Genomic DNA, 12414 nt, shown 5'->3' with positions numbered 1-12414 from the left:
TTTTTTTTTTTTTTTTTGAGACGGAATCTTGCTTTATTGCCTAGGCTGGAGTTCACTGGCTCGATCTCGGCTCACTGCAACTTCCAATTCCCAGGTTCAAGCAATTCTCGTCCCTAAGCCTCTGGAGTAGCTGGAACTACAGGTGCCCGCCACCATGCCTGACTAATTTTTGTGTTCTTAGTAGAGACGGGGGTTTCAACATGTTGGCCAGGCTGGTCTCGAACTCCTGACCTCAGGTGATCCTCCCGCCTCGGCCTCCCAAAGTGCTGGGATTACAAACGTGAGCCACAGCGCTGAGCTTGAATGCCCTAATTTCTGGGGGAAATTGTTCTCTTCCTTTTTATTCCCAGGACTTAGATGTTCTACCATTTGTCTTAATCATAATTTGTTGTCCCAGTTGTTTGAAGGTTTTTATGTTTTTTGCAACATTTTGAAGCAGTTCCTGCCAAGCTTGACCTAATTAGGCTCCATCATTGATGAAATAAAAAAGAGAGCTTTCTTTCAGACCTTTGAATGGTCCACAGATGGATTGAAAAATACAAAGGGGCAATAACGTATACATAAGATCTGATCTCCTCTCTCTGGGGGGATCCACATTGGAAATTTGGTCTTCTGTCTTCCAGACTGGCTCTGATGTGAGGAGCGGTTGGGACAAGGACAAACAAAACTCCACAAAGCTTTTCTACTATTTGTCATCTTCCTTATTCTATTTGTTTATCTCTATGTTAATAGTACAGGATGCTGAATATAGTATATTCACAATACTTTATCTGTTTTTGGAAAGCTGTTGCTTTCTTGATTAGAAGGATTTTAGCATTTTTAGACGTTTGTGACTTCTATTAGATTTGGTCATGTAATTTTAATGATGACAAAAGGTCTGTTTAGTGATTTAGGGAATATTATAGATATTCATGAGAGGTGACACAGAGTTTTTTCCTAAGAACATATGCAATCTTTGCCCTTCTTTTCTTCTTCTTTGACATTACTTAATAAAGTTTAACATTTTTCCATTGGGATGGTAAAATATTCTGATTAGTCTTTTGTCATGTTAAACTACATTTGTTCTGTAGGAAACCATTTGCTAGCTTCCAAATGTTCTCTCTTAGTGTAGTCACATAGTCACATTCCCCAAGGCACGAGGGTCACTCATTACAGATACAGTGACCAGAGTGTTTTTCCCTTTTTTAAAATTTTTTTGAGACGGAGCTTCGCTCTTGTTGCCCAGGCTGGAGTGCAATGGCGCGATCTCGGCTCACCGCAACCTTCACCTCTCAGGTTCAAGCAATTCTCCTGCCTCAGCCTCCTGAGTAGCTGGGATTATAGGCATGCGCCACCACGCCTGGCTAATTTTTTGTATTTTAAGTAGAGGCGGCTTTTCTCCATGTTGGTCAGACTAGTCTTGAACTCCCAACCTGAGGTTATCTGCCTGCCTCGGCCTCCCTAAGCCTTCCTAAGTGCAGGGATTACAGGCGTGCGCCACTGTGCCTGGCCTCAGAGTGTTTTTTTCGTGGCTGTCTTAGTCTGTTTTTTGTTGCTTATAACAGAATACTTTAACCTGGGTAATTTATAAGAAATGATATTTATTTTTTACACTTCTGGAGGGTGGGAAGCCCAGCATCAAGGTTAGGCATCTGGTGAGAGCCTTCTTGCTGGTAACTCTCTTTTGCACGATAGGTAGTAGGACTTTGTCATGACAAGAACTGCAGACCCACTGTAGAAATAGAAATTAGGAGTGATTCAGGCGATAAGACTCACTTTCTTAACTCACCAACAAGAGGCGTGTTCCTATTCAACTGTTACTTTATAAAACATGTTCAATTCTATCATCAGAATTGTTGTGTGGGATAAAATGGTATAAAGAGAGAATAAGAATGGGTTTACCATGTCCTTGAATAAATGTTTGGAAACCACAGCATCTTGTGAAGGTTATGAAGTCAATCTAGATTCCCAGTGCCTTCAGTTTTAATCTTCCTCCTGTGCACATGTGGAATGTTTCAGGACTCAGTGGCATTTGAGGATGTGGCTATAAACTTCACCTGTGAGGAGTGGGCTTTGCTGGGTCCATCACAGAAGAGTCTCTACAGAGATGTGATGCAGGAAACCATCAGAAACTTGGACTGTATAGGTAAGGATGACATCATGCCTTCACTTAGTCAATTAGAGACATTTGTTTCTTGGTCATCAATGCTGTTCAATGATTTGAAATATGGAAAGGGGATATAATTGGCCCTTGAACCAGCCACCCAAGCAGTCATACATCTTATTCTCCCCCACAACTTAACCACTAGTAGCCTACTGTTTACTGGCAGCATTATTGGTAACATAAACAATTAAAACATGTATTTTATGTCATATGTATTACATGCTATATATTCTCACAGTACAGTAAGCTAGAAAAAGAAAATATTCATTAGGAAACTATAGGGAAGTAGAACATTATTTAGTATTCATAGAAAGTTTCCATTCTATTTTTTTTTTTGTTTTTTTTTTTGTTTTTTGAGACAGAGTCTCACTGTATTGGCAGGCTGGAGTGCAGTGGCACGATCTTGGCTCACTGCAACCTCTGCCTCCTGGATTCAAGCAATTCTCCTGCCTCAGGCTCCCGAGTAGCTGGGACTACTGGTGCCCGCCACCATGCCCAGCTAATTTTTGTATTTTTAGTAGAGATGGGGTTTCACCATGTTGGCCAGGATGGTCTCGATCTCTTGACTTCATGATCCACCCGCCTCGGCCTCCCAAAGGTCTGGGATTACAGGTGTGAGCCACCATGCCTGGCCCATTCTAACTGTCTTTACATTGAGTATACTGAATAAGAGGAGTGGTTGGTCTTGCTGTCTCAAGAGTAGCAGAGACTGAAGAAATTTATCTTCAGTCAGTAAATGGACCTGTGCAGTTCAAACCTGTGTTGTTGAAGAGTCAACTGTAGTTTGGTGTGTGAATAATGCATGATTGCAGTGTACATAAAATCTTGCAGTCTTTCTATAATTTTGTAATAATTTATAGTCATTTTTCTGGTTCTAACTTTCAGGAATGATATGGCAAAATCACAATATAGAAGAAGATCAGTACAAAGATCTCAGGAGAAATCTAAGGTAATTTGCACCCACAAGAGAAAGCTGTGTCCTTGGAGTGATTCGTAGTATGCCAGAAATTTTATTTTATTTTGTTTGTTTTAGAAACAGTGTCTCACTTTGTTGCTCAGGCTGGAGTACAGTGGTATGATCATAGCTTGCTGTATAGCCTCAGACTCCTGTGCTCAATGGTCCTCCCATTTCAGCCTTCCGAGTAGCTAGGGTTACAGGCATGTACCACCACATGTGGCTACATATTTTGTTTTTGTAGAACTAGGGTCTTGCTATGTTTAACCAGGCTCATCTCAAGCTCCTGTCCTTAAGCATTCCTCCTGCCTTGGCCTCTCAAAAGGCAGGTATTGCAGGCATGAGCCACTGTGACCAGCCCAAAATTTTAAAAAGAAGCATGGAAAATTAACAAGCCCACCTTAAATTTATTTATTCTTAGAAAATTTTCTTCAAAAACGTATACTTAAATGTGACATAGCTATTCAGTGCTTGCAAAATAGTTATCTTGGAAACAGTATTAAGAATTCCCATAGGAATGTCACTGTCTTCAAAACAGCTGGGGTTGAGTTATCTTGCACATCGTTCTGTCCATTCATGTTCAAACAGGGCATGAAACCTACTATTTGCATGATAATGTTAGAAATGTAAATCCAGGCCAGGTGGGATGGCTCACACCTGTAATCCCAACTATTTGGGAAGCTGAGGCAGGAAGACTGCTTGAGCCCAGGTGTTCAAGCAGTCTGGGCAACGTGGCAAGACCCCCTTTCTACAAAAAATACAAAAATTAGCTAGGCATGGTGGCCTGTGCTTGTGGTTTCAGTTACTTGGGAGGCTGAGACAGGAAGGTTGCTTGAGCCCAGCAGGTCAAGACTGCAGTAAACCCTGTTCACATCACTATACTCCAGCCTGGGCAACAGAGCAAAACCCGGTTTCAAAAAGAGAAAGAAAGAAAAAGAAAGGCTGGGTATGGTTGCTCACCCTTGTAATCCCAGCACTATAGAAGGTCAAGGTGGGCAGATTGCTTGAGCTCAGGAGTTCAAGATTAGCCTGGGCAACATGGTGAAACCTCATCTCTACAAAAAATACAAAAATCTAATCCCAGCACTTTGGGAGGCGGGGGTGGGTAGATCACGAGGTCAGGAGATTGAAACCATCCTGGCTAACATGGTGAAACCCCATCTCTACTGAAAATACAAAAAATTAGATGGGCATGGTGGCGGGCGCCTGTAGTCCCAGCTACTTGGGAGGCTGAGGCAGGAGAATGGTATGAACCTGGGAGGCGGAGCTTGCAGTGAGCCAAGATTGTGCCACTGCATTCCAGCCTGGGCAACAGAGCGAGACTCTGTCTCAAAAAAAAAAAAAAAAAAAATCAGCCAGACGTGGTGGCATTTGCCTGTAGTCCCAGCTATTTGAGAGGCTGAGGTGGGAGGATGGTTTGAGTCCGGGAGGTGGAGGTTGCAGTGAGCTGAGATCACACCACTGCACTCCAGCCTGGGCAGCAGAATGAGACCCTGTCTAAAAAAAAAAAAAAAAAGAAAAGAAATGTAAATCCAATACTTATTAATACAAAATCATTTATAAACAAACCTTTACTAATATACTTCTTATTTTTTACAGATGTCATATGGTAGAGAGATCCTGTGAAATTAAAGATAATAGTCAATGTGGAGGACCCTTTACCCAGATTCAAGACAGTATTGTGAACGAGAAAATACCTGGAGTAGATCCATGGGAAAGCAATGCGTGTGCAGAAGTCCTCATGGGTCGTTCATCTCTTAATTGCTACATTAGAGATGACAGTGAACACAAACCATGTGAGTATCAAGAATATGGAGAGAAGCCATATACACATACACAATGTGGGACAGCTTTCAGTTATCAGCCCTCCTTTCAAATACGTGAAAGGCCTCAGCATGGAAAGAAACTCTATGATTGTAAGGAATGTGCAACCTTCAGTTCTCTTGAAAACCTCCAAAGACATATGGCAGCACACCATGGAGATGGACGTTGTATGTGTAAGTTGTGTGGAAATGCCTTTATTTGGCCTAGTTTATTTCATATGCTTGGAAGAACTCACACTGAAGAGAAACCATATGAATATGAGCAGTGTTCTACAGCGTTTCCTGCTTATAGTTCCTCTCTAAGACATGAAAGAACACACAGTGGAGAGAAACCCTATCAATGTAATCTATGTGGGAACGCCTTCAGTTGTTCCTGTTACACTCAACTATATGAAATGAGTCACACTGGAGAACAATCCTATGAATGTCAGCAATGTGGGAAAACATTTTATCATCTTGAAAGCTTTCAAAGACACATGATAATGCACACTGGAGATGGACCTCATAAATGTAAGATATGTGGAAAAGGCTTTCTTTCTCCCAGTTCAGTTCGAAGACATAAAAGAACTCACACTGGAGAGAAACCCTATGAATGTAAGTATTGTGGGAAGGCATTCTCTGATTGCACAGGTTTTCGAAGACACATGATAACGCACACTGGAGATGGACCTCATAAATGCAAGGTATGTGGGAAAGCCTTTGATTCTCCCAGTTTATGTCGAAGGCATGAAAAAACTCATACTGGGGAGAAACCCTATAAATGTGAATGTGGGAAAGCCTTTAGTGATTTCTATTACTTTCGAAATCATGAAACTACTCACACTGGAGAGAAGCCATATAAATGTAAACAATGTGGAAAAGCCTTCATTTGTTGCACCTACCTTCAAATACATGAAAGAATTCACACGGGGGAGAGACCCTATAAATGTAAACAATGTGGAAAAGCCTTCAGGTCTTCCAATTACATTCGAGTACATGAAAAGACTCACACTGGAGAAAAGCCCTATGAATGTAAGCAGTGTGGAAAAGCACTTTCTCATCTGAAAAGCTTTCAGAGACACATGATAATGCACACTGGAGACGGACCTCATAAATGTCAGATATGTGGGAAAAGCTTTGATTCTCCCAGTTCATTTCGAAGACATGAAAGAATTCACACTGGGGAGAGACCCTATAAGTGTAAACTATGTGGGAAAGGCTTCAGGTCTTCCAGTTACATTCAACTACATGAAAGGACTCACACTGGAGAGAAACCCTATGGTTGTCAGCAATGTGGGAAAGCATTATCTGATCTCTCAAGCTTTCGAAGACACATGATAACACATACTGGAAATGGACCTCATAAATGTAAGATATGTGGGAAAGGCTTTGATTATCCCAGTTCAGTGCAAAGACATGAAAGAACTCACACTGGAGAGAAACCCTATGAATGCAAGGAATGTGGGAAGGCCTTCAGTCATTCAAGTTACTTACGGATACATGAAAGAGTTCATACTGGAGAGAAGCCGTATAAATGTAAGGAATGTGGGAAACCATTCCATTGTCCCAGTGCGTTTCATAAACATGAAAGGACCCACAGTGTAGAGAAACCCTATAAGTGTAAAGAAGAAGGGGAAACATTTCATTGTATCAGTTCCTTTCATAAGCATGAAGGGACCCACTAGAGAAAACCCCTGTGAGTGTTGAACATGTGGGAAAGCCTTAAGTACTTTCAGCTTCTTACAAATACACAAAAGGACTCACACTGAAAAAAGTTGTATGATTGTAAAAATGTACTAAAACCTTCCATTTTTTTCAGTACCTTTTGAAAACATGACCAAACTCATGCTTCAAAAAAATATATATAATGAATATGAGGAATATGAAAAAGACTTTCTTTCGCTAGCAAACTTTCAAAGGTGGATATTATGACATACTAGCAGTGGACCTTACTACTGTAAGGAACGTAGAAATGCATTTACTAGTCCTAATTCATTTCAGTTACATGAAAGATTTCAAATTGCAGAGAACCACTATGAATGTAAACCATGTGGTAAAGCATTTAGTAGCTTCAGTTTTTTTTGAATACAGTCCTCCTTAGTTTCTGAGGTGAATTGATTCCAACACCCTCGGGAATACCTATATTCAGAGATATTCAAGTCCCTGATTTTAAACAGCATGTTTGCATATAACCTAGGCACATTCTTCTGTATATTTTAAATCATTTCTAGATTACTTATAATACACAATGCATTGTAAATTCTATATAAGTTGCTTTTGTATTGTTTAGGGAATCATGACAAGAAACAAGTCTACATGTTCAGTACAAACACAGCTGTCATTGTCCTAAGTACATGTACATGTCAGCAACAATGTCAGGATCTGTGGAGTTTGCAAGTATAAGATCTTTAAGTGTTGAAGGTTCCATCTCTATAATTGCAGCTGCTTTAGCTACAAATACTATAGGAAGCTGTTCCTTCTTTTTCTTTACATCACCAAACTTTCCAGTGGTTATAGGCATTTTGTTATCCTTCAAGTGACCTGGAGCCTTTGTTGTATTATAGGATTGTACCTGAAGATCACATTCTTTAACAATTGTACCTACTGAATCTATAAAACTACTAGAAGAAAACATTTTGAAAATACTTCAGGACATTGGTTTAGGCAAAGATTTTATGGCTAATACCTCAAAGCACAGACGACAAAGACAAAAATAGACAAATGAGACTATATTATACTAGAAAGTAGCTGTGCAAAGTAAAGGGAACAATGAGTGCAGAGAAAACCTGATGATTATGAGAAAATATTTGCAAACTATGTGACAAGGGACTAATACCCAAATATACAAGGAACTCAAACATCTCAACAGCAAAAAATATAAATAATCCCATTAAAAGTGGGAAAAGGACATGAACAGACAGTTCTCAAAAGAAGACATGCAAATGGCCAAAAAGTATATGGAAATATGTGCAACATCACTAATGGTTAGGAAAATGCAAATTGAAACCACAATGAGATGCCCTACTTAGAACTGTTTTTACTAAAAAAGATAAAAAACAACAAATGCTGATGAGAATGTGGAGAAAAGAAAACTTTCACTGTTGGTCAAAGTGTAAGTTAGTACAACCACTGTGGAAAGCAGTATGTAGATTTCTCAACAACCTAAAAATAGAACCACGATATGATCCAGCAAACCCAGTATATCCACAGGAAAAGCAATCAATATATCAAAGAGATACTTACACTTGCATATTTATCACAGCACTATTCACAATAACAAAGATATGGAATCAATCTAAGCATCCATCAGTGGACACATGGATAAAGAAAATGTGGTTTATGTACACAGTGGAATACTATTTGGCCATAAAAAAAGAATAAAATGCCATTGCTAACAACATGGATGGAGCTTGAGGTCATTATCGTAAGTGAAATAAGCCAGGCACAGAAAGACAAATACCACATGTTCTCACTTATATGTGGGAGGTGAAAAACTTGATCTCATGGAGATAGGGAGTAGAATAGCAGGTATCAGAGGCTGAGAAGGGGAAATGAAGAGAAGTTGGTGAATACGTGCAAATTTCCATTTACATCAAAGGAATAAGTTCGAAAGCAGACTAGAGTGAACTATAGTTAGCAATAATATATTGCATTGCATATGTCAAAGTAGTTGGAAGAGAGGACTTGAAATGTTACCAACACATAGAAATGATAAATACTCAAGAGATCATGGATACCCCAAATACCCTGACTTGACCATTACACAGTCTATGCATGCAACAAATACTCACATGTACCTTATATATATGTAAAATATGTATCAATAAAAGAAAATATATAAAATAGTTTTAAAATAACACTATTGTTAGGTGCGTGTGGGCTGAGAAACAGCCTGAGGTGTAAACTTAAGTTCTTCTCGGGTCTTTTCTTAGTTGCACCTGTCCCTGGGCATGTGTGGTAACTTTCTGATTTTCTCTGTATGGTTATTTTTGCACAACCTAATTTTCAGTGGTTCTCAAAAGAGAGGAATAAAACATTATGGGAAAATAAAAGGCACCAGCCTGGAAGTCACTTCAGATGGAGGGCAAGGGCCTCTGGAAAATGGAGAGAGATGCAGCAGCAACAATCACCATCCACTTCTTTGTCTGTAACTCTGATCAGAAGCAGCAATTATCAAGCAGTGCACAGATCCCTAGTATTTGGAAGACAGGTCCTTTTTGTCCACCTTGGCCTCCCCAGAACTGCATGCAAACTGCTGTTAGAACTTATGCGTAGCTACCTGTCATGGAGCTGAGGAGGGGGAATGAGTCAGGGCTGCTGACTCAAGAGTTGAAATTGACCAAAATTAACCAAATTTTATTAGCCAATTTCCCTGGAAGCTGCAAGCTTTTAGTAGTATCCACAGTTTCAAAATAGCTACATCAGTTGGATTCTGCTAACGCACATCCAGTTGGGGATACAGATTTTTTCTTCTTTTTTTTTTGCCCTTTTCCCCGAATCCCTTAACCTGACTTTTTTTTTTTTTTTTTTTTTGAGACGGAGTCTGGCTCTGTCTCCCAGGCTGGAGTGCAGTGGCCGGATCTCAGCTCACTGCAAGCTCCGCCTCCCAGGTTTACACCATTCTCCTGCCTCAGCCTCCGGAGTAGCTGGGACTACAGGCGCCCGCCACCTCGCCCGGCTAGTTTTTTGTATTTTTAGTAGAGACGGGGTTTCACTGTGTTAGCCAGGATGGTCTCGATCTCCTGACCTCGTGATCCGCCCGTCTCGGCCTCCCAAAGTGCTGGGATTACAGGCTTGAGCCACCGCGCCCGGCCTAACCTGACTTTTTATGCTAATACATTACTTCAGGTCCCATCCCACATGTCACCTCCTCAGCAGGTCTTTCTGTCACCTCAGTTACTCCTTTCCACATGTACATTTTTTTCAATGCACTTTTCAGAATCAGGGAAATCCAATCTACGTTTACAGACTTTACTACTTTCTTATCAACCTATGAAAAGTCAAATCATATAAATGAACCAAAGTGAATAGTGTCACTGTTACTTTTATGAAGTATTATCCCATAGATTAAAAAAAAAAAAAAAGCTGGGCATAGTGGCTCATGCCTGTAATCCCAGCATTTTGGGAGGCCGAGGAGGGTGGATCAACTGAGGTCAGAAGTTCAAGACCAGCCTGGTCAACATGCTGAAACCCCGTCTCTACTAAATATACAAAAATTAGCCGGGTGTGGTGGTGGGTGCCTGTAATCCCAGCTACTCGGGAGGCTGAGGCAGGAGAATTGCTTGAACCCCGGTGGTGGAAGTTGCAGTGAGCCAAGATCGCGCCATTGTGCTCCAGCCTGGGCAACAAGAGCGAAACTTCGTCTCAAAACAAACAAAGAAAAGAAAACTGCTTTGCGTCGATTTGCAGAAAAAGAAAGGCAATGAACTCCCTCTTGTGGTGAGGAGGCATTAACATCCACACATACTCCTCTAGGCTGTGGATTTCTGAGTTGTGCTGAGATCTCCAGAATTTAGAGCAAGTGATGGTCAGTTTAAAATATTCTGTGCCTTCAATGAACAGGTGGTGTAGCAGGTTAGAGAGAAGAGAAGCAAGTAAAATGGATGAGGTCCTCACTTAGGATATCACAATCTCTCCTGGAAGACGATTTCAAATGAATAAATCAAGGAACACGAGAGAGCCACAAGGGGGTTCAACCTGAGTCCAGTTAGACTCCTTCAGAGGGAAAGCTATTTCCACAATACTTTGGATTTAGCTGCGGAAATGATTGGATGGGTCGGTGGTGGTGGAGTGGGGTTGAGACCGTTTAAAATAGGTGACCTAAACGTGTGAAACCTCAGACACAGAGCTCTTTGTGTTAACCATGATCTGCTGAAAGTCAGAAAGAATGAAGCAGAGGGAATTGTCGGAAGCTCACATTTGATTAGCTCTTTTATATATAACAGTGTGTTGATGTAGAAATTATTCATTGACATCTTTTTCTCAAACTAATAATTATTTTGAAGTTTTTTTCCACCGTGCAAACATAACCAACTCCTAGGAGCTTCCATGTGTATACTTAAATGTATAATATGTGTAAAGGTTCTATCAGACTTAAATCATCCATTTATCACACTTTAAACACCTATGAATGACCAGCCTGGGCAACATACCAAGACCTCATTTCTACCAAAAAAGTTTATTTCTAATGATCCAGGCATAGTGTCATGCACTTGTAGTCCTAGCTGCTCCAGAGGATGAGGTGGGAGGATTGCTTGAGCCTAGGAGGTTGAGGCTGCAGTGATCCGTGATGGCATCACTGCACTCCAGCCTGGGTGACACAGTGAGACCCTGTCTCAAATAAAAGAAAATGTCAGATAAGATGAATGTCATTGCTTAAACTCTTCCACACAGAAGAATTTATCAAGATGGTCTTCAGAGGTAATATCGTGAGGAAGCAGTGCAGTGCAATGAGGAAAAACAACAAAAAACAGTTGAAGGGGGCAGAAGACCTCGGTTCTACTCTTTATTTTCCCTAGATGTGAAACAACCTTGGGCAAGTCACTGCGCCTCTTTGAGCCTATTGCTTCATCTGTGAAAAGCTGAGATAATTAATATATCATAGATAATGTAGTGTTCTCAGTAGAAACTGAAACAGCACCGTGAGATCAAACTCAGCAATATTCCTACAACAAAATAAGTAAATACTTGAAACAGAAAAAAAAAAAGCCAATAAATAGCCTCTTTTTTTTTTTTTTTTTTTTTTTTTTTTTTTTGAAGACGGGCAGTCCACTCTGTTCGCCCAGGCTGGGTGCATGCGCCGGATCTCAGCTCACTCCAAGCTCCGCGCTCCCAGGTTTCTGCCTTCTCCTGCATCGCCTTCGCGCTTTAGCTGGGACTACAGCGCCGCCCGGCCACCCGCCCAGCTAGTTTTTGTATTTTGTGAGGGTTTGAAAGAGCGGGGGGGGAAAAAAGGACGGGGTTTCACCGGTTCGCCAGAGTGGTCCGACTCCTGACCTGCGGTGATCCGCCCGTCTGGGCCTTCCAAAGTGTGGGATTACAGGGCTTGAGCTACCGCTGCGGGTGCCTGCCGAATAAATAGCCTCTTATTCTTGATAACCACGATTCGTGCCTGCCTTACAAAAAAGGAGTTTTGCAGCACTTTTTGTTTGTAAAACTAACGAAAATGGACTGGTAGACTCTGAAGTTCTAACAGTCAGATTTGTCAGAGAGAATTTGCGGAATAGCAACACATTATTTGGAAGAAATACTTTGTCATCAGGGTACTACACACAGACCAGGTGGTCTTTGGTATGCCTGAAAGAACAGGGAGAACATTGGAGTTTCACGAAACAGGGAAGTGGTTACATGATGGTTCTTCAAGAAAGTTCATTACGTAGTACGTTTTGGATTTGGTAGAATTCTGCAATCGTAATGATCGGCAATAGTAAAACGTCATTCTTAACAATCATAGCAAGTTGTTTCAGTAGCTATCTAGATTAAAACTGGCTTCAGCCGGGGGCGGGTCGCACGTC

General features: G+C 41.0%; 1 protein-coding gene across 3 annotated transcripts in view; it reads left to right on the top strand.

Annotated features, from left to right (window-relative positions):
* The window catches only part of ZNF441 (zinc finger protein 441), an 18939-nt gene extending 10182 nt beyond the window's left edge, over positions 1-8757 (top strand). For all 3 annotated transcript variants that reach the window (XM_017888512.1, XM_017888515.1, XM_017888514.1), the window contains exons 2-4: positions 1999-2125; positions 3029-3092; positions 4698-8757. In XM_017888512.1, coding sequence (XP_017744001.1) covers positions 1999-2125; positions 3029-3092; positions 4698-6585 — 2079 coding nt within the window. In that variant the 3' untranslated portion in view covers positions 6586-8757. The remainder of the gene's footprint in view (positions 1-1998; positions 2126-3028; positions 3093-4697) is intronic.
* The last annotated feature ends 3657 nt before the right edge of the window (positions 8758-12414 follow it).

This window comes from Rhinopithecus bieti, unplaced genomic scaffold (genome assembly GCF_001698545.2).
Source record: "Rhinopithecus bieti isolate Rb0 unplaced genomic scaffold, ASM169854v2 scaffold_15296, whole genome shotgun sequence".
Lineage (NCBI taxonomy): Eukaryota > Metazoa > Chordata > Mammalia > Primates > Cercopithecidae > Rhinopithecus > Rhinopithecus bieti.
This window is presented reverse-complemented; position numbering and strand designations above follow the sequence as displayed.